Genomic DNA, 22,091 nt, shown 5'->3' with positions numbered 1-22,091 from the left:
ACTGGCATATATCACTGGTGGTTTAAAAACCGAACAGTAAAAATGTTTTTTATAACTCTTAATATAAATATTACTTAGTTATCATTCTTGTTAACTCATATCTTATTTATATTTTGTTATTTCTTACCTAGAAGTGGAAGAACTGTTAAATTCTCTTAAGCATATCCAGCACGTTTTGGTAGACCCTCAGAGTCAAGAGGATATCTCACTCATTTTACAGCTTGTTCAAAATAGCGATTTTCAGAATGCATTTAAGATCCACAACGCTGTTACAGTCCACATGAACAAAGCCAGCCCTCCATATCCTCTCAGCTCCAATGCACAAGAACTAGCACAAGAGGTATGTACAGTATGCATCCCTGTGACATACATGAAACCTGTAATCAGAGCTACTGTTGAAATACATACTTGTCAAGCTTGTCTGACTGACTGAATGTTGAATATGAAAGAGGTTATAATAGTCACTGATTGGAAATCTGGAAAAACCAGATACAGCAAACAGTAACCAGAAAAATATTTAGGGGGTAGGAACTCTCTCTTTAGCATGGATAGATATGTAATAGAGAAGGTACTATGTTTAAACATAGGAAAAGGGAGTGGTTGTGATAATCTTAACTCCCTTTCCGTTGGTATTCTTTATTTCAAGCATTCAGGAACTGAGTTACAGCTCTCTCTTATTGTGACTCTCCTCTAAGTTGAGCCATGGTTCTTAGATTGGGAGTCATCTCTGAAAATACAAGCATACTTGGAAACAAGCTTTCTCCTTTAAAGTGAGCAACAGGTCCATTAATACTTAATTTCAGTACTTTAATTACTGCTGTGATTAAACTTCTTTTGGTCTGACAAATGACAGCTCTTTTATAAGATCTGATGCATTTTTTAGAAATTGTTAAAATATACTACAGGGTCACTCAGTAACTTTTGTCACAATTTTCTATGGTCTGGTGCAAGTATATATAGTAGTGAAGGGTGTCCTACATCTTAAACCCATATAAATTTGTTGGCTTTGGCCTAAGTAGCTTGAATACCAGCATCAGTGCAAGCCTAGCAGTGTAGTGTTCAGCAAAGCCAGATCCAGGGGCTGGATAAATGCTCCAGCTTTTAGCACCCAGCAAACCAGACTGACTCAGATGCATGGTTTGGAGTATTTCAGTATGGCAGCAGGTGGTGGGTGTTGGTGGGATTTTTGGGTTGGTTAGTTTGTTTGATTTAGGATCTGATTTTCTTTCTTCCTGAAGCATTTTTTTCAACAGCTTTTTCCACTCTCCTTTCTTTTACTAGACTTTAATCTTGTAAGCCCAGCAGCATTGTAGCAAGCTTGAAGTTCTTTTGCAGAAGAAATTACTGACTCTTGATGATGAGGAGGAACATCATTTAAATACAATCTAAAGGTGCAGGTGCTGATTAAATTTCAGCTTAGGATTTTCTTGTTTAGGTTTGTCAGTAAGACTGTGCCAAAAGCAGGTAGAAGTACTTTAGAATATCCTGTGAATCTGTGAAAACTTCTAATCAACCCACTGTAATCATATGTTTGCAGTACATGTGAGCTTCCCTCTGGCTTGTTTATTCATCAGTCTGTAGCCTACTTCAAACTCCTCACTGGGCTTGTTCACTGTGTCTGTGAGTCTGAAGGAGCTTTTTCAGTTACCTTCTGTTTGTAAGCTGCTCCCCCAAACATCCACTTTACATAGGCCTAGTTTAGGATTTCATTCAGATGCAGGCTAGAATTTTTGAACCTCCTTTTATCATACAAGGTGTTACAGATGTAACCCTTAAGAAAGCTGGTTCTTTCCCTTTGTGAATATTTGCTACTTAATCGAAGTTTTCAATAAGAAAATATGCCTAGGAAAACTCTAGGTCTGTTTCCAAATTCTTGTGTTTCTCCCCATTTCTCACTACCCCTTACCTTCCCAACATATTCTTTTCTTTTTTCAGGTGATTTGTTAAATCTTAAAATCAGAAGGTGGTGCAAAGCCAGTTTTGTGTCTCTTACCAGTCATGAATAAGGTTAAGCAAAAGGAAAATATTTCATTTATCCAAAATTTTTAAACCAACAGCATTTGATCATTATCCACAAGACTATTGCATACAAGACACATCACGGTGTTCTTTTTGACTCTTCATCTCCCATCCCTGTCTTGCCAGCCTTGAAATTCCTGAAAACTCAATATATTGCAAATGTCTGTTCCCATTTTCAGATGTAATCTAGTTTCTCAGTGACTCAGCTGCTTGTGTATTTAAGTGACTTGTATTTTGCAATATATTAAATAACATCCTGAAATGATAGAGCCAGAAATTCAGGACAAATATTTCTGTGTCTGACAGAAGTGTCTCGAGAGCTTACCTTGAAGCCTCTGTTCACATCACTTTGTACTTCCTTGTCTTGCCTACGTAGAAGATCTTATGCTTGGTTTTCAGATCTTTTATTCATTTTATAAAAGTTTCAGTATTAGTTATGTAGCAGTATGGAAGGAGATTATTTCTGCTTTAGAAAAATTGGTGGTGTTTTTGTTTTGGTTTTTTGGGTTTGTTGTTGGGATATTTTTTAATCCTGACAATGTGTTTATATTGCATGTCTGTTTTTTCTTGTACTCTCATTTTTGGCTGTCTTTTGCTTTTTTTTTTACCTCTAAGCATAGGCATAAGAAACTCCCCCAGAAAGCAGATCATTTACTTACTTCAGGGTGTTTTTGAAAAGATGCTTGCAAAAGCCTGCTTTTAAGATACTGATAACATCTTGATGATAAAAGCCAGAAGACATTACAAGAAAGAAAAATAGCAGATACATGCATAACATTAATTTTAAATAGCAGGTAGTGCTAGTGTGCATATTTTAGTGCACAGGTCATGAGCAATAGTGTACAGCTCTGAAACTGTTTGGAGTGTGTGCCCCAGCTTAAAGCTACAGACATGTTTTGTTTGTGGCTTTATACTGTTCAAGAGAACATCTCTTAATGGGAAAAGGCGTTTTACAACACAATTGCACAATGTAGCATGAAAGAGTCTTCCTTTAAAAATAAGTAATAATTAATATTATTTAGCGTTTTTTAATTTTATAGTCCTCTTTAGAAAATTCCTAAAAGTGGTAGTATACATGTATGGTTAATTTTCCCACCAGTTCTGATGACCAGCCACTAACAACTCAAGTTTTTTCTCATCTTTTTAAGAAACTTCAGTTGAATTAAAAGGGCGGAATGAAGCACTTGATCTTAAGGAATTTATTTGAGAAAGCTTATCTTCATGTAGTGGGGTGTACTCCAAGTCTCAAATAAAAATAGCCAGTAAACATCAAGTGTAATTAAATTGATTTTAAATCCATTTAAACTTGACCAGGATGGGGGCATGGATTATGGGAGCATGGTCTGAATCTTGGCCTTGTAAGAATATTTGATACAGCATTCAAGACAGCTTATAACTTGGCCTGTAACAGCACATACCAAGTACCTTAAAGATGTTCCTGCTATTAAATATACTTAAGAGGCTCAATTTATATAGACTATGTTCCTAAATGTTTTGGATGTGTTACTGTTTTCTTCTGCAAAATCAGACAAATTAACAAGATCCATACTGTTGAGGGGATGCACTGGAAGCTCATAACTTCTGGTGTAAGTGCCCTAGAATGTGTGTGTGTTCCATCCGACAGTCCTGCTCACCTGCCAGTAAACAACAACAGAATTTTGCAGCTGCAGTTAATTTCTGAATGCTTCATATCAGTCCAGCACATGCCTCCATCATACATGCCTACAAATTGTGGTGTCTGTAATGAAACCAAATGGCTATTTCAGGGGTTGGGGGGGAGGTTCTTGATCTAAAGGTAACATGATTAACAATAAAAACTAGTCTGAAGAGTTAAGAAAATACAGGTATTGCCACATACTCAGTGTGAATCATCTGTGCTGTGTGTAGTGTGTCACTCCTGGAATGACAGACTTCTTCAAATTTCTTAGTCTGAAAAAGCTCTGGGATTTATTACCATGAGTTACAAAGGACTCGGGCAAGCAGCACTATTGCTGTAATAAGTAGTCTGTAGGGCAGCCTGAAGCTTTCCTAGAGCTTCATTAAATAAACAAATGAGAGTTTTATGTTTTTCTTAAAGAGGGTGGGGGATATATTAAAATTTTTAATAATCAAATTATTCAAAGCAGAAATTCAACTTGAATAAAGGATGTTTACTGCACACAGAGTAACTGGTTGAACCAGATTACTTTCTTTTCCACTGTCAAATTCCCAGCCTCTGACCTAGCATTCAGAAGATTGTGTTCCTTGCAAGATTTCCAAGTTGCTTTCTGAGTAGGTTTTCCTATTAAAAGATCATAAAGATTTTATAAATAAAGCTTTAAGGCTTCTTGTGGCTTCTTCAAAGCCTCTTGAAAGTTAGAGACCTTAAATAAACCTTTATGAGAAAGTCTTTTGTATAGAAGAATCTTTTCTTTCAAAACAGAGGAAAACTTTTCAATGAGATATGTCTTTTGCTGTGTTCTGTTTGCTGTGTGACATCCTAGAATTCAGTTTAAGCCAGGTGTAATAGCTTCCCTTCTAATTTAGACATATGACTGAAGTATGGACTTTGTGAAGCTGAACTCTTTCTGTTCTCTATGATTTTAAAGAAACCACTTTAAAAAACTAGGTAAATCTGGCTTCTTCTCTGACTGTTTTAAGGTATATTACATTTGCTCACCATGAGGCATGCTCTAGAGATGTCAGAAGAAAGGCTTTTGGAGATTGTACCAAGTTTACTGCAAAGCACAGGAGCATGTTCACTGTGACACTTGTCTTGGCAATCTGAGGATCTTGCTCCATGGGCACAGTTCATTTAGTGGCTTCTCCTGGAATTTAAAAGTGTTGTGACTTGAAAGTTTTCTGTGCTGTTTTCTGGTAGCATCTAAGATAGCTGTTAGCTTTTCTGTAGATAATTGCTCCTAATACAGATGCTTTTCTGACCTTTAGATACTGTTAGATCATACAAAAAGCAGAATTATTTTCTCTTTGAAACTTTTGGTTTCTTGTTTCTCTGATGTCACATTACCTCATCTGTAAGAGTCAAAAGCTCTTGAACAAAACGTTTTCTCTTTTTCTGAAAGCTGCTGCTCTGATTTGTATAATCTACTCTTGATGTCTTTGGATTCATTTGTGCTGTTGTTGTGTGCCTTTGGTCAGATTAGGCCAGAGGATAATGGCTTTGGAAAGCATCTTCAGCCTCACTTCTGTGTAAGAGGACTTCCCTGCTCTTGGCTCTCTGTATGAGCATACCAGTATGGGCAAGAGATGATGGCAAGGCTCATTTAGTAACTGTATGAGAAGGAAAACTTATTTTGGCAGCTGAAACTGTTTGAGCAAAAACTATCCTTGTGTTAGTGTGGATCATTTTGGAAGGAGCCAGAGAAATCAGGGAGGGACCTTTTGAAGTTTTAATTGGTGCACTTCCTGAGACGAGCTCCAGGATGCATTGCAAAACCTGTCTCAGAATCTTTGGCCTTGCTGCTGGTGGAAATAGTTTGCATAATAAGAATATGATAATCTACTTTTAAGGAAGAGGAAGGCTAGTCACATTAATAAGAAATTACTCCAATTTAAAAGCCCAGCATAGTCTCATAAAACACTTCATTGTGACTGATTTCACTGCCATGAAATCACTAACATTCACTGTCTAGAGGATTTTTTTTGTGTGCATCTTTGTGATACCTGAGCTCATTGCCAGTCTCTGATATTGACAAATCTGTGTGAGGTACTGCATACCAAGTTAGATTTGGTAGATTGTTATTGAGGCAAGATGTGTTGGGTTAGTCCTGTGATCTATGTTTTCCTAATGTGTACCAGATTAATTAATCAGCAGTAGTGTAACAACTACATGGATATTCTTTGCTTTCAGTAAAATGAGTAATTGAAAGTAGGGGGTTGTGCTTGAGTAGGAGAGGGAGGATTGATAAATCATTGGCTAGATTTAGTTTTACTGCTTGATTTCTTTTTAGGTACAGAGTGTTTTGAAACCCAGCCACCATAAGGATGGACAGGAGCTTAATGCTTTGCTGAATGCCCCTCACATGCAGGTAAAACAAAATGAAACTTCGAATCTAATGGATCTATTTCTTGATGCTGTTTTCAGTGTAACTTATTTTTTGCCTTGGGCTGACTGGGCATGTATGAATTTTATTCCTCAACCCTAATTTTTCTAGGATAAGGAATTTGCAATTTGCAGAAACTAATGGAACTTTTAAATGAAGTGTAGTACATGATTGTATTCAGCCCTTGCTACAGTCTATATGTATTACAGGGTGCTTTACATATAAACAATGTAGCAGTAGGTCAGTGGGAACAGGGCAACACATGAGCTGCTTTGTTTATTTGTTTTTACCTTTGGCAGTTGTTTCATGCTTACCTTAGGGTGCATAATGGAAATTTTGTCCTGAGGTGGTGATGTAAAAGTAGTTTTCTCTGCAAAACTTACTCTGAGTCTGCAGACACATACATACTAAAAAACCAGACATTGATTTACTACAGATAAGATAGAAGTACAGTCACAGTTGTGTTCAAAATTGCTTTTATGTTATTTTCTATTCTGAAAGCTTTCAAAAAAAGTAGGTTCTATGTAGCTGTGATTAAATTATTTTTTTTATTGTTTGAGTCAGTTTTCAAGGTTCTAAAACCTGCAAAGACTGTTGAAATTGCAGAATTTCTTCTACTGTTTTGTATGCATATCAAGTGTGATATTTTCTGTAACTGAGCTGATTTTGTTTAACACTAGGCACTTCTACTGGCTCATGATAAGGTTGCAGAACAAGAAATGCAACCAGAGCCTATGACAGATGAAAAGATTTATGAGAATGTTGGCATGTATGGAGGGGAGACGGTTAAAATAGTTCGCATTGAGAAAGCTCGGGATATTCCCTTGGTAAGTACTGGTGCTTACTCAGTTGTATGCAGAGGAAGTAATCCTTTTTGTCCTTTCCAGATTGCTATGAAATGTTAGGAATTCCAATGCCAAGGTAGTGTTTAACTTGTAAACACTCTCCCTCCCTCCGAAATGAGAAACTGTCATAGACAGTAAACTTGTGTTTAACTTGAATTGGGCAGTAGCCATACTGCCATGTAAAATCTGTACAACTTCTCTCAGCTTGGGTTTGGACAGATCTTGGCAAGAGTCACTATCCCAAGCTTGCTGCAAGGGAGCTTAAACCTTGTGCCAGCCAAGTGTAGGTTTTTTTGGTTGGCTGGTTTCTGCATTTGGGGTTTGTTTAGCAGTTATAATCTGCTATTTACATCTTTCAAATAAGAGTTTCCTTAGAGCTATCTTCATAAAAAAATAATTAATCCTACGGTGTAGGGCAATTAAATTCTTCAGTCTTTAGTGTAGGTTGAAGGAGTTAAGCAGTGGTTTTTTTGAACTGGAGCATTGTGTGTATGCATCCAAGCTGTTACTTGCATTCTCTTTCAGCATAGTTTTTCCACGTGCTTGGAATATATACAATAGATGGCTTTGAGTTTCATATATATAATAAATTCAGAATGTGTTGCTGCTACACAGGGTGCTACTGTTCGAAATGAAATGGATTCTGTTATCATCAGTCGTATAGTCAAAGGAGGTGCTGCAGAGAAGAGTGGGCTGTTGCATGAAGGGGATGAAGTTCTGGAGATCAATGGCATTGAGATCCGTGGAAAAGATGTTAATGAAGTTTTTGACTTGCTGGTGAGTTGGAACACTTCTTATTTCCTTTGCAATAAATACTCATTTCATGAGTCTTAAGCCTATTGACTCTGCTTGTCATTTTACTCATATTTAGCTTCAGAAGTATTTTCTTTCTGGTAGCTGGTGTCCGTATGTGGAGGTACATTTCAAGTTTTCTTTCTGACACATAGGATGATACTGACAAGTATAATTGCTGTTACCTGGAAAAATGAAGCCAACAAATGTGGAAGCGTCAAGATGTTGTCTTCACACTTACTTTTAATGATTTCTAAGAAAACTTTGTTTAGCTCTGAAAAGCCATCATTTTTCATCTTTGTCTCTGATTCAGTCCACAAGTAATAAATGTGTGGCTGGTTTGTAGGTAATTTTCTTTATAGCAGTTTATATGGTGCTGGGTTTAGACTGAAACAGTGTTGATAATGCACCAGTGTTTTAGCTGTTGCTGAGCAGTGCGTGCACAGTGTCAAGGCCTTCTCTGCTTCTCATTGTCTGCTGGCTGCAGCTGGCTGGGGTGAGCAAGAGGTTGGGAGGGGACATGGCTGGGACAGCTGACCCAAATTGACCACAGTGATGTGAATGGCCATGTAACGTCAGGCTGAGCAGTAAAATCTGGGTGGTGATTGCTTTTGCATCGCTTGTTGAGTTGGAGTTTTTCCACTTCACTTATTAGACTGTTTTTACCTTCACCCATGATACTTTTTTTCTTGCATTTGGTCTTCCAATTCTTTCTCTCAACCTGCTGGGAGAGTGGAGTGTGTTAGGAGCTGGCTGGTGCTTAAGTTGCTGGCCAGACTTAACCCACCACAAATTATATCACATGGAACCTTTTTGTGACTAGACTTACTACTCTTTCATGCCTGGTAAAAGCCTTTTGTCTAGCAGTTTACTTGCATAGACATTTTCTTGTCTATTACACCATTCATGACAAAATTATACTTTAGTTTAAAAGCAGCTAGGCAAGAAATCCATCAGGAATTAGTAAGTTAGAGGTACTCACTTTCAAAAAGGCACTGTGAGAAAAATATCAAAAGCTGGCAATTACCACCAGTATTTTCTGTTGCCCAATTTCATTCCTTTCACGCTTTTCCCTGGTACCTGCTTTGGATCAGTGTCCAAGACACCCAGAACCCAACTCTGAATCTTTGGTCCAATTGCAGCAGGCAAGACCATATTGTCCGAGTGGAAACATAAAAATGATTTTTTGTAAGAGGTCAATTTTTCACTTTGACACAAAACATTGGAAATATCAACTAGGACTTATTTAGTAGGGAGTTTTCAGGGGGGAAAAAAAGAGGAGAAACATATTTAGTAAATCTTTAAATTACTTAGTAGGTTTATGCTCTAGAGACAAAGCAGAATCGGGACAAAGAGGTTCAGCTGTAGGTTGTGTATTGTAGGAATAGGAGACAGCAATGTCCACAGATGAAGTTGTCTTATGGTACAGTTAGACACTGGTTTTTAATGGACAATTTCCATCTTCAGTTGGGCTTTTTTCTAAAATTTGATGTTAAAATTTTTCATCTATTTCATCCAGTGAGATCAAGTGGAAGGAAGTAGAAGCAGAAATGTGTGAGGTTTGGGGGTTTTTGTTTTACTGTTTTTAAATCAATTAGAAAGATGCTTACAATTCTTTGAGGAGCCTTGAATGTCCTTTTTTTTGCATCAGATCTGAGATTTTTCATGTTTTGTGATTGTCTCCATTGCCATCTGTATTTTTTTAAAGCCATATTTAGCCAAGTCCTGTGCTTCTGAAAGGAGTGTTTTGGAGGTGATTAACAGCAGTTCAAGTCTGGCAGTTTTGTTCTCTGCAGAGAGCTTATTCTGCTCCTGAGTAGCTCCAGCAGCCTAGGGTTAAAAAAGAAAAGGTGTAAAGCTGAATTACATTAGCATAAGAGAAAATCAATTTGCTGAAAATGAAAAATAAAATAAACACAACTTTGTGGATTTTTAGAGTATATTTTTAATGCAACGAATTTAAAATAATACTTTTTATCCTTTATATGTCATCATTTTTGTTTTGTAATCTGGAAATGAAATTCTAAAATACTTTAGACCCCCCCAAAACATTTCAAGCACAGGAGAAAGAAATTACTTCCCTCCTTAGTTTTGCCTCACTACTTCCTCCTCAAGTGATAATAAGCTACACCTGACTTTTAGACTAGACTTTTCACGTGATCACTGTGAGATTATATACATTCCTTGTGGACTGAAAATAATGGATTTTCCTTTCTTGCAGGCAATGGAGCTTGTTCAAGTTAAATTTACTGTATTTAAGCCTTAGTTCTGAATTTTCTGAGATACATGCATTTTCTTGTTTTATACAGGATAAATTGTTGTGTTAAGGTTCATAGAATGGTGTATATGACGTGAAACACCTGTAGACTGTGTCACAGGTTGTCACTTGCATTTTATCAAGATATACTTTATGTGTGCAAACACATTCTGCAAGTGGAAGTATGTAAACAAAGAAGATAAAGTCAAGACATTATGTTCTACTTTCTTATCAAGGATGACTACAGTGTTGGTATTGAGCACTTCACATATGCAAGATTTGAGTATCTTAGCAAAATATTTAAACAGTGTTTTGAATTCTTTAGTAATATTAACAGCATAAAGTCATTGGACAAATGTTTAGATTTGAAAGCACTGTTCCATTTTAACAGTCCTAGAAAAATTAAAATTTTTAATATATTTTTACATTCCAGTAGGCCCACTTGTTGGTATTTTTGAACAGAACAAGAACAATTGTTCTGTTTGAACAGAACAATTATCCATTTCTCCTATGTCTCTGCTTGACAGAACAGCAGCTGCTCCATTTCAAATAGAAATAGTTTATTTTCAAGAAAGCTAGGCTTTTAAAATCTGAGTATCAACACTTAGTTTTCTAGTCTTACTGAATCACTGCATCTTTGTGTGTACTATATATTTTAAACCAGGTAAGTGGTAGATGATGGAGTGTTAGGTACAATTTCGAATGGGAATTTTGAAAGCATTTTCTAAAATGTATTATTTATTGAAATTCTTAACCTTAAGCCATATTTTGATGCTGTATATGAAGAGCCTATTTTTCCTCTCAGGCTGACATGCATGGGACTCTGACCTTCGTATTGATTCCCAGTCAGCAGAGCAAGCCACCCCCTGCGAAGGAGACAGTTGTAAGTAGCTTTACAGGTGTTCTTGTACTTGGTGAAGAGTACTTTGTTTTACCAGTAGTGTGTTAAAAGTTCTTCTGCAGGTCCTTTACATTGTGGAACAAACCTAAAACTTAACAATTTAATATGATTTTACTTGTGATCAGACTAACACCTGAATTAAGCGTTGAAAATTATTAATGATCTTAAACTGAAACTCTTAGTACAATTTTAACTCAGTTTCTGAAAGAAGTTGTAAAAGTAGAACTTCCTGTGGTTCTGAGGTTCTTATTTTGAATTTCTGTATTTTGTGTGTGTCTGTATATATATAATGTATGTATGTATGTATTAAAAAAACTTGGGCTGTTGAAACTTGAGAATATGCATTGGGAGGAAAAGGTAGAATGTTTCAAGAAAAAATGCTCAGACATTAATGATTGGTGACAAAATACTTTACAAGTGAAACTTCACTTTAAGTCCAGCAAATGAGTTTCAGTCTATGTATTTATTAGGTACTTTAAGCAATCGCAATACCTCTGATGATTTTTGAATGCAGAGAACTTAAATCAGTAGCTGGGGGGATTGTCTCCTAGAGTGCTGAGGAAATTGCATGTTAAATTCAACCCTTTCTGTCCAGCCTAGCACGACTGTGTCTTTTCCATTGCTAACCTAATGATTCCATTCCAGTACCTCCTGGATGCCCCAGATAAAATTTCCATTTTGTAGAAGCTTGGAGTTTTTATATATCATAACTCTAATGCAATCACAGGAAGAAAAGGTTTCATTCTTCAGAAGTCACTGGGGTCTTTTCCCTTTTTTTAACATTTGATCTCCTGCAGATACACGTGAAAGCTCATTTTGACTACGATCCCTCTGATGACCCTTACGTGCCCTGCCGAGAGTTAGGCTTGTCTTTTCAAAAAGGAGACATACTCCATGTGATCAGTCAAGAGGATCCAAATTGGTGGCAGGCTTACAGAGATGGAGATGAAGATAATCAACCACTGGCAGGCCTTATCCCTGGTAAATAAAGCTCTAGAAAAAGTGTGATGGCCAGTCAAGTTAGTTATTATAGCCACACAGGAGCAATACTCAGGTTTTCAAGGACTTGTGTACTCTTTAATATCTGTTGTCTTAAATATATCTGTGTCTTTGAACCATTTGCAACAGAGCCTACTGTTGGGCATCACCATGTCTGGAGTTAAATGCAGAGTAAAACTTCTGCTTTCACTGCCCCTTTCAGGAGCTACTCTCCTCTTCCTTTACTCCTCCACCATGGGGACTCAGCAGGTTCAGAGTTCCCTCTGCTGGCTGCAGCAGAGATGTGGGACTGCAGCCCACTTGCTCTCTAGAGATGGGTGCAGCTCTGAGGTTTCCTACCTTTTCCAAACAAACCACTTGATACAATACCTATTTGTGGTCACTTTTCAGATGTTTTCACTTAACAAAGGGCTTCAGTTACTTGTGGCAGACTTCCTTTCTCAGTGTTGAGATAGGAATAACAGGATAACATGATTTTCAGACTGAAGTCTGTTCATAATTTTTGCATAGTAATATATGTTGCAGCCTAGTTCATTAAAGATCTGCTGCTTTGTTAAACATGGTGAACAAAAGACTTTTCAAATTCCATAGAATATCACACTGTAACTTTATGAAGCTTGAATAAATTGAGTGAAACATTGATTTAAATACAGGCTAATCTATTTTAAACTGAAGTTCAAAATATTTAATATAAATAGAACACATTTGACATACAAAAATAATTAGAAAATTACATCATCGTAGTAGGGAAATGCAGTCTTTCCTGTACTTTCACTTTTCCAGGCAAAACTGTCTAGTATACAACAAATACTCTGCAAGTCTCTTTTGATGAATATATTTCTGAAGTAATAAATCAGTTTTGCAGCAATTTTGGTTTGTCTTTTAAAATTTCTTTTGTATGTTAATTTCTACTAGAACCTTCAGAGATGTGAAAGATTAGAAAGAATTAAATTAGTAAGTCATTATGAAAAAGCATGGAAATGGTTTCTAAATGTTAATGACTCTTGTGCTTTTTTAATGCATCAAGGAAAAAGTTTTCAGCAACAAAGAGAAGCAATGAAGCAAACCATAGAAGAAGACAAGGAGCCTGAAAAATCAGGTGGGAGAAAAAATAAATCTTCTGTAGCGGTGTTAATTAGTGTTACACAGAATCTTGTCATGATGGAGTTGTAGAAAAATCTCCTGGTGTGGTTTTTGTTTATTTGTAATACAAGTGGGATGATTATTTGAAATTCTTCATGTAAATAAAAGTCTGAATGTAACACTTTGTTGTATAAATCACGTGTGTGTTTCACAACTATGTGTGCTGTAATTAGTATGATGTAGAGAATTTGGAAAGCCCCTTTTTTCATAAAGAACTTCATCTGCTGTGACTTGGTTGAAGTCCTTGACATTTGCTTAATACACTAAAGCATTGTAATCAATAAAAGGATATTATGCCTTCTGAAAACTGCAGAATAAATTCTCCACTTTAAAGATTCAAAACATGGGCAGAATTGGAAGATTTTTGTTCTATGGGTGTTTGATTGTCATGATTTCTATTTTGCTTAGGAAAACTCTGGTGCGCGAAGAAGAACAAAAAGAAACGGAAAAAGGTTTTATACAATGCAAATAAAAATGATGGTAAGGAACAACTTTTGTACAATGTGTGTAATTACAAACAACTATAAAAGATTGTGAAGAGAATGCTGAAATTCAGGATATGATGTTAGAAATGCTAGCAGTAAGTTCTGTGTAAGAGCAATGCTATGTTGTGTTGTAGCATTTAGTGAAAGATGTAAAAGACGTGAAAGGATTTGTAGTGTCTTTATTAAAGATCAGATAATAAGAGAAAAAAACAGATAACTTTTTAGGCATAGAAGCACTCATTATTTTACAATGATGAACCAGTTTATTACAGCTTTGTAATATAATCTCACTCTGCATAATTAAACTTCATAAATGGAAACTTGACAGATTTTATAGGCTATGTTCTTACAAAAGTACTTTGGAATTGGGATGATAGTTGCTGCCTTTGGCTATAAAGTGTTACTCTTGTACTAGAAACTTTTTTTTTCTGCAAAAAAAAGTTGTTTCTTGGGTTTGTGCTACTAGTTACATGAAGAGTAATGAAGAGTAATAAGTGGAATTATTTTTTTCCCCCAAGAAAAGGAAAAAATTCTCATCATACTTGGGCACATGATAGTCTTTGGGTTTCTGTTGCTTTGGTGAGTCAGATGCTGGGCAGAGACTCAGGAACTGTCTGAAATCTGATACTGCATGACAGGCAATACATGAAACTGGCAGTAGAGTACTTTGTGACCGTTTTATTGTTCTCTCTCAAGATTATGACAATGAGGAAATTTTGACCTACGAGGAAATGTCACTGTACCATCAGCCAGCAAATAGGAAACGTCCCATCGTTCTGATTGGCCCCCAGAACTGCGGGCAGAACGAGCTGCGGCAGAGACTGATGAATAACGAGGTGGATCGCTTTGCCACCGCCGTGCCCCGTGAGTGTGACGGCACACGGGGACCCTTGTTCCAGGCCTGGGCTGCAGACAAATCCTGTTCTGTTGGAAATAGTCAATGGGAGCTTGGGGCTTTGGGCAGGATATATTATGCTCTTGGAAAAAGGGAAGTTAATGCAAATCCAATATTACAAACACAGTGTTCCAGAGGCATTATAAGACATGCATTTATATCGGTTTGAATATAATTGGAGTGAGTTACAGAAGTTCAAAAAGAAGCCAGTATAAATGGATAAAAAACTTTTAATCAAATGTTCTGCATAAATTTAGGTTTAGGTGGCTTTAGTGCCCTCCCAAACCACTTGTATTTCAGTGAATATTATATTTTTAATGTCTAATGTACCCTAAATTTTGTTTACAAACCATTCAGCAATACCTATTTGTTGAAAAACAACTAATAGCTGTTTTTACATTCAGAACACAACTGCACAGTTAAAACTATTTTTTTTTGCAGCTTACTATTTTTTTCCTCTAGTTGATGTAAAAGAGACCTCTAAATTAAGTTTGACAACTTAATTTGACCAGGGACATTTATTGTAGAAAATAAAATACAGAGATTTCATGGATATTTCCTGTGTTGGGCTGGGGAGGGCATGGGGGTTGTGTTTGCATGATTAGCAATATGCCTGCTAAGGAAAAAACTCTTTCTTTTTTTCAGTTCTGTACATGTATCACTGTCTCAATTCCTTTTTTGTAGATACTACTCGGAGTAGGCGAGAGACTGAGGCAGCTGGCAGGGATTATCACTTCATCTCCCGACAGGCGTTTGAGAGTGACATAGCTGCAGGGAAGTTCATTGAGTATGGGGAGTTTGAGAAGAACCTGTACGGAACAAGCATCGACTCCGTGCGGCAAGTCATCAACTCGGGCAAGATTTGCCTTTTAAATCTTCATACCCAGGTATGGCACAGCTCTTGCCTGTCAAGTTTTCATTGTAGAAGCTGCTGTGAGTTATCTGTCTCTCTAGTTTATAAAATGAGTGTGTTTTCAAGATCCATATTTGTGTTTATGCCAGGATGCTCAGTTCCTCTATTCAGTTCCTTGTTTGCAAATACGCACATCTTTATCTGTGCTGCAGTTGACAGGGGTCTTAGTTTTCACCAGCTTTAAGTGTCTGGAAACCATCTAAAATTAAAAATGAATTAAAATAAAATTTGTGTCTCTCCATCTTCCAATTACTCTGTGATCTCTGGGGTTTTTGAAGATAGAGAGGACATTGTTTGTGATTGTACTTGGAAATTGCATTTCAGGAATGTTTGTGCAGTTTCCAAATACAGTTCAGAAATGAAGTACATCACATCAACAGTATTGAAAAAAACATTTAGCTGTGACCTTTTGGTTATGAAGAGAATAACTATGCTTGTATACCTCTATTTGGAAATTTAGTCAAACATGGTAAGAGGCTGAGCCCTGGAATGCAGCCTGTTTTCTGATACATATGATATGTATGAGGCTTGCTGCTGTTGTGGATGCTGCAAAAAAAGCCCTAAAACTCAGCCATATCACTAAGATGGGGTGGTAGTATTGAAGCTATGGTTAGTCATCAGTTAGTCATCACCAGCTGGGACCATGTGATACTTTACTAGCATAGCTCATGGGCATTGCAAAGCATGTCATGAGATGAAAATTCGTAACTCTAAAAATTTAGCTGATTCTGTGGCTATAAAAATTTATCTCGAGACAAGTTGTTTATCCCAAGACAAACCTGACAAAACAAAATGCTACACATACAGTAATAGTGCATCTGATGTCTTCTATTTTAATCTTCATAACACAAAAGGTTAAACTGTAGTTTTTCAAGTAATCTGTAATACTTAAAGACTCTTCTCCCTGTTCAAAGCTGATACCTTTTCTTAGAATTGTACAACAGCTAGTTCAATGTAGCTAACCTTTTTATTGTTTTTACATACCAAAAGATCTGTTCCTTCTGTTCAGTTATGAAGAATATTCTTGAAAAAAAGTAAATATTTCAGTTTCATGAAGCTGAAAAATGTTGGAATATAAATAAATTGTAGGAAATGGTGTCTGAACTCTGAATGCTGTTACAGTTAATTCTATTGCTGTTAATATATTGTACAGTTGTGTTTGAAGAGTGTATTGTATGTTATAGCATGTGAATAGTGCATCAATAAATGCCCTTTTCCTGGGTGAAACTGTTAAATATGTAAACCTGTTTTTGCAGTCACTGAAAACACTACGTAACTCTGACTTGAAGCCATATATTATATTTGTTGCACCACCTTCTCAAGAAAGACTTCGTGCTTTATTGGCCAAAGAAGGGAAAAATCCTAAGGTAAGGTGTCTTACACTTCTTCTGAAACCATGCTGGGTTTGGTGAACAAATAAATGCACATAAATCTCCTTCCTTGGGATGGGGTCACGGTGATGGGACTGGCAGTTAGCACTGCAGTGAACCAGTGTAGTTGTGCTCCAGGCTGGTAGGCAGACAATGCTAAGGGGAGGGTTCATTCAGGATGCTCTTGCTTAAAGGGATGTGAGAGGTATTAGACAAGGGAATGCACTGCTAATTCAGTAATCCTGGGGCACAGTGTCTGCATTGGGGTCCCTGCATTTGGGTACAAAAACATGACCTTTTATTTCAAAACTGTGGAAAACTCAGTTTTGTCCTCTAAACCTGGGAGTAATTCTAATGGAGCAAAGGATTAGTGGTTTTCATTTCAGAACGTACCTGCCTTTGGAAAAGCATTTATTTGAAAATCCAAAACTCTTCAGCTAAAATTATTTTTAACCTTGATCTTGTGGGATCACTCTTTGTTTTTAACCAGTCATGTCCAAGATCTGAGCTTATGAGATTATTTAGTTTCTCAGAAGTTAGTTCTGCAGAATGGACTTGAAACCCAAAGAATAAACCAGGACATCTGAAAGCTTAGAAAAGTTCCTTATCAGGCTATGATATACCAAGTGCTTATTGCTCAGGCAGTGGAATAGGTTCATCATCACCTTTTTAACTGAAATCTACCCTGTAGTCATTGGCAGGTGCCCTTTGCCACCACAGTATCTTCAAAGTACTAATTGAGCATAATGCAGTTCATACTAAGGGAAAACAATCTTACCAAGATAACTCACAGTTATTCCTGACACAGCTGTTGCTCAGGAATTATAACTCACTGTGTTCTATAGCTGTGTTGTTTTGCTCTCCTTGTTTGATGCAAGGGTGATTTATTACTTGTGTGCAAGATTTTAAAGTCCATTAAAGTCCAAGTGTTGAAACAGAAGAAATTTCCTTTTTTTCCTTTCCTCCCCCTGTGTCAAATATAATCGTAGTCTTTAAATGGGTGTTTCTTCCTTCATGTTTATGCCACGAAGAAAACTTTATTTTATCTAAATATTGCATCTTATGTTCTGGATTTTGTTGCAATATTCAAGGAATCCATTTGCAATAAAAAGGGGTGCATTTCTTGCTGTTACACTGTGCCTATTTTCTTTCTGATTAATTGTATTGGGGTTGTATTTATTTCAATTGGGTACATGCTACTGAGTTAAATCCCTTTCCTGATAAAGAAAAGGGATGTATGCTCCAATGTTGCTCTGATTTTATCAAGAGTGTGTAATGACTAAGGAAAAAATCCTGAAGGCCTGAAGTTCCTTTTGAAATATCCTCCCTAGCATATTATCTCAAAAATTAAACCTGAATATTTCTTCACACAATCCAAAAATACGTTGAGAAAAATAAACACACTTTTAGAATCTAAGTGTAAGAAAAATTCTGAAATCAAAACATTTCTACTTCTGCCTTTGTATCATTTATCTACACTGCAATATTCTTGCTTTTAATATATGCCCTTCTAGCTCCCAAGTGGTGTTTTCCATATTTCTGCAGTGTTATTCACCTGATGTTATGGTGATTTGGTCAACCTAAACGTGTGGCTCTCACTGGTGTGTATTGCACAGTGTCAGCTGTCTCCTTTGGCTGTTAGGTGTTGGTGGTGCCAGCAGAATGCTGCCTTGTTCTGCACGGGTCCAGTCTCCCTCAGTGAGATCAGTGTTGTGCAATGAGCAGTGCTAATCTTCCTCATTTTCTTCAGCCTGGCCAGTTATTTACTCTTTGCCACTCATAACCAATCAGTCAGAATTGTCTTGAATGCCCTTAGCTTTCAAATGTGGATCATGATTGAGTGTTCCTGTAAACTTTTCAAAAGCCAATAGCAACACCAGGAGTGTTTGTGTAAAGAAATGGAGTTGTTCCCATTCCCTGCTGTTACTGTGGGGAGGAGGCTTACCTACACTAACTCTCTGTTTCTGATTGCAGCCAGAAGAGCTGAGAGAAATCATAGAGAAGACAAGGGAGATGGAACAGAACAATGGCCACTACTTTGATACAGCAATTGTGAATTCTGATCTTGATAAGGCATATCAAGAGTTACTTCGGTTAATAAATAAGCTCGACACAGAACCCCAGTGGGTGCCCTCCACCTGGCTACGATGAGAGCAGTTCCAAGGGATAAAAGGACTTCAATCTAGTTACCTTTCCAAGCAGATCATGTGTAGGTCTGCCCAATTCTAGTACAAATGCATGTGAGCTCTAGACCTCAGCGGCAGCATCCTTTGCCAGTGAAATTGCGTATTACTGAAAAATACGCTGACCAGCTTGTGAGCCAGTTTAACTGATCTAAAGATTGTCCAGGTTTTCTTTCTCTGTGGTCTAGAAATGGAGACCATAGCAGTACTAAATCTAAAGCTTTAGATAGATTTTTTTTCTAGCAACTACTTTTATAAATCCACTTTTTTAACTTAGGATCACCCTTAGGACAAAGATTTTAAGTGTGTTTGTGTGTATATGTATATATATAGTCAATACTGTCACATAGTTATAAATATGAATGTTATTTAACACTTAATGAGTTTGTGGGACATGATGCTAGTTCAAGAGCATAATTCTACAGATCATTGGTCAGAGGAATAATCTACACATGAAAAATATCAATGAGAAACCTCTCCCGTTCAAAAAATACACAGAATGAAGATTCTGCTCTGGTCTGGAGCTGCCCTGTGAGGCTTGAGTTAATATTTTAATTCTCAAACATTCCACTTTCTAATAGCACTGTATTGAAAAATGTGTATAATGTAAATATTTCAATCCTTGTGTCTTTTTAGTCAGACTTTTAAAATCAGATTTGACTGCACAGTAATTTTAGGTCCAATCAAAGATGACTATTATATTGAACTTCTAGATGTGATATTTTTATGGAATTTTCTTTAAAACATACCGACTGATTTGAGCCGCTGTTATTCACAGACTTGTAGAGACAGAAAGGCAGAGGTTATATTTTTGTGAAAATATATAGTTATAAGACATGCTGCTTGAAAGTCAACTAAAATTCTCATGTTTTATAACAGAATACTGACTAATACAGACTGATGTGCTGAACATTGGAAGACAGTGGGGTTTTTTAATCTCTGCAAATGGTTCATGTTGTGGCTGTTGGACTAATGGACAACTAACTGGAATTAAAATAGCTGAATGTAGCTACTGTGTTATGAGTATTGTAATTTGCTAGCCAACTTATTGCCCTGCATTTGCTCAGTACTGCAGTGAAAATATGTGTAAAACACTGGTAACTGACTGCGAAGTCACAAGAAAGGGGAATATTTTTAATGGTTAAAACAAAAAACTTGAAATAAGGGAACAAAAGGTAAGGTCTGTATCCTGATGCATTCTACAAAGCAGGTGGGAACATCTCTACATCCTCAGATGATTCTGGCTGTGAAGGTTTAACTGCTGTGGCTGTGCATCTGCAGTGGGGCTGTTGTTACTGACACTAAATGAATAGTAGTATCTTGGCTGGTTTGGGTAGCACAAAGAACCTTAACTGTGAATATCTCTTTTAGCCATAGAGTTTCTTTGTTCCTACAGGTAAAACACTGGAGTTATGTCAATGTGTCGGTCACGCCTGTCTAATGTTGAAGGATAAAAAAGCAGTTACTGTTTTCCATTCTGTCTTGCATATATTCTTTCTTAAAATGTTAGTGGAACAAATTCACACCCATAGTTAAAGAGCTGAAAGTATAGAGCAGATATAAAGAAATTTTCAGATAACTGTCCTAGGTACTGAACTAATAATCAGTACATTTTTATGTTGAAAATTTGAAGTATAGAGTGCATTCCTGTCTTGCTAGAAAGCTAAATTATTTGCTGGTTTAATTAATATATAGGGCTGAAAAGCAATTAAGCAATTAGTGGGGATAAGTAATGATGCTTCAGAAAGAAAATGGGGTGAAACTTGAGTATCTTAGTTCAAGTCAGCATTAGAAATAATACTGTGCTACTGTTGGCCTAAGGGCTGGATATTCAAAATTGTGGCTTTTTGCCTCACATTGCAGGCATGTTCTCAGTTTCATCCATAGCTTATGACAACAACAGTGTTCACGTGTATTGGAAAAGTTGTATTGATTCTACCCTTTTTAAAGAAAGATTGTTGTAAATGCATTAGGCTTTTGGGTATTGAATGTTTCTGGACAAGGTGGAAAGCAGTAACACATGTTGAGTAAGGTTAACCTAGCTCAGCTGTGTAGGTGCTGCTAAAATTCTGCCAGTCACAATCAGCTCAAAGTGGCTGCTGAACCCCCTTAGGTATTCAGTGTTTATAGGCAGCATCTGTCTCATCAAATCATGCCATTAATGATATTTCATTCATGTTTGTCTCCCCAGTTTTTCAGAAATGGTATACAGAATCTGTTTTTATACAAATGAGCTTTTGAATGTAGACTTAAAGCATATTGCTTGAAGTTGAGCTCTACTCTCCTAATTCCTGAGGCACACAGAACTCACTGACATCCATAGAGGTGCTATGAAGCTTTTAACCAGTGTTAGCTTTGTCTCCCTCCTGCTGAAAGGAAGAGCTTGAGCAGCACTGAAATATGTACCTGGCTGTCCATCTGCTGCCAGCTTGGACCTGGAACTACCTTGTGTAAGAAATCATTGTCTTGTTTAATGAAGAATGTGTGCTAGTTCCCTCGAGAATAACAGAAAATACATAAGACATCACTGGTAGAACTCTTCAGCCTTATCCCAGGCTTTGTTGTGAGTTGTATCAGACTGAAATAAGGGTATTTGCATTATTACCAATCCTGATTTAATCAAAAATAAATGTTAAATGAATTGCATAAAGAATTTTTTAATGTAATTAAATGTGACTTTTAAAAATATTAGACGGGGGGTTCCATGCCTTAAATAATTAAGGTAACTTTACTGAGACCTGTGGTTAGCCCCACATTTTACTTTTTTACATATATCTGCACTCTCTATTTTGAGACATCACGAACTGCACACTAATGTACAAATGTAAAATATTTCTAGATTTAAAATAAATCACTGTACAATTTTACTTCCTGTAGTGGATCTTGAGAGTCTTTTTTCTGCCACTTTGCTGAATATGTGAAACATGCTGTGACCCATCAGTGCCCTGCAGGATGTTCTGTGTAGCTTCTGACACCATCCATCCTGTGGGAGAGGCAACAGGTCTGCAGAGCTCCAGTGTCTCTCTTTGAAGCTGGATCTGTATCGTACAACAGACTATGGACCTACCATTCAGCTGTGCTGTCTACAGCTATACAAGAGAAAAGAAATGGCCTTATTATTCATACAATTCTAAAATGATTTTTTAAAGGTGTTCATTTATTCCTTGCAGTTACCCTGTATCTGCAGTTAAGTGTCATGTTTAAAACAAGATGCTTACCTTGAATAGACTAGACTTGTAGTTCTGG

The 22,091-nt window shown here is 36.8% G+C and overlaps 1 protein-coding gene across 2 annotated transcripts in view; it reads left to right on the top strand.

Moving 5' to 3' along the window:
* The window catches only part of PALS1 (protein associated with LIN7 1, MAGUK p55 family member), a 55,408-nt gene extending 33,696 nt beyond the window's left edge, over positions 1-21,712 (top strand). For both annotated transcript variants that reach the window (XM_058806502.1, XM_058806504.1), the window contains exons 3-14: positions 132-340; positions 5,970-6,047; positions 6,743-6,889; positions 7,523-7,684; positions 10,762-10,839; positions 11,655-11,838; positions 12,884-12,955; positions 13,408-13,479; positions 14,181-14,348; positions 15,064-15,266; positions 16,549-16,659; positions 18,637-21,712. In XM_058806502.1, the coding sequence (XP_058662485.1) occupies positions 132-340; positions 5,970-6,047; positions 6,743-6,889; positions 7,523-7,684; positions 10,762-10,839; positions 11,655-11,838; positions 12,884-12,955; positions 13,408-13,479; positions 14,181-14,348; positions 15,064-15,266; positions 16,549-16,659; positions 18,637-18,813 (1,661 nt within the window). In that variant the 3' untranslated portion in view covers positions 18,814-21,712. The remainder of the gene's footprint in view (positions 1-131; positions 341-5,969; positions 6,048-6,742; positions 6,890-7,522; positions 7,685-10,761; positions 10,840-11,654; positions 11,839-12,883; positions 12,956-13,407; positions 13,480-14,180; positions 14,349-15,063; positions 15,267-16,548; positions 16,660-18,636) is intronic.
* Positions 21,713-22,091: the final 379 nt, after the last annotated feature.

Source organism: Ammospiza caudacuta, chromosome 6 (assembly GCF_027887145.1).
Source record: "Ammospiza caudacuta isolate bAmmCau1 chromosome 6, bAmmCau1.pri, whole genome shotgun sequence".
In the NCBI taxonomy this organism is placed as follows: domain Eukaryota; kingdom Metazoa; phylum Chordata; class Aves; order Passeriformes; family Passerellidae; genus Ammospiza; species Ammospiza caudacuta.
Note: the sequence above shows the minus strand (reverse complement) of the source record. Positions and strands in the feature narration are given on the sequence as shown.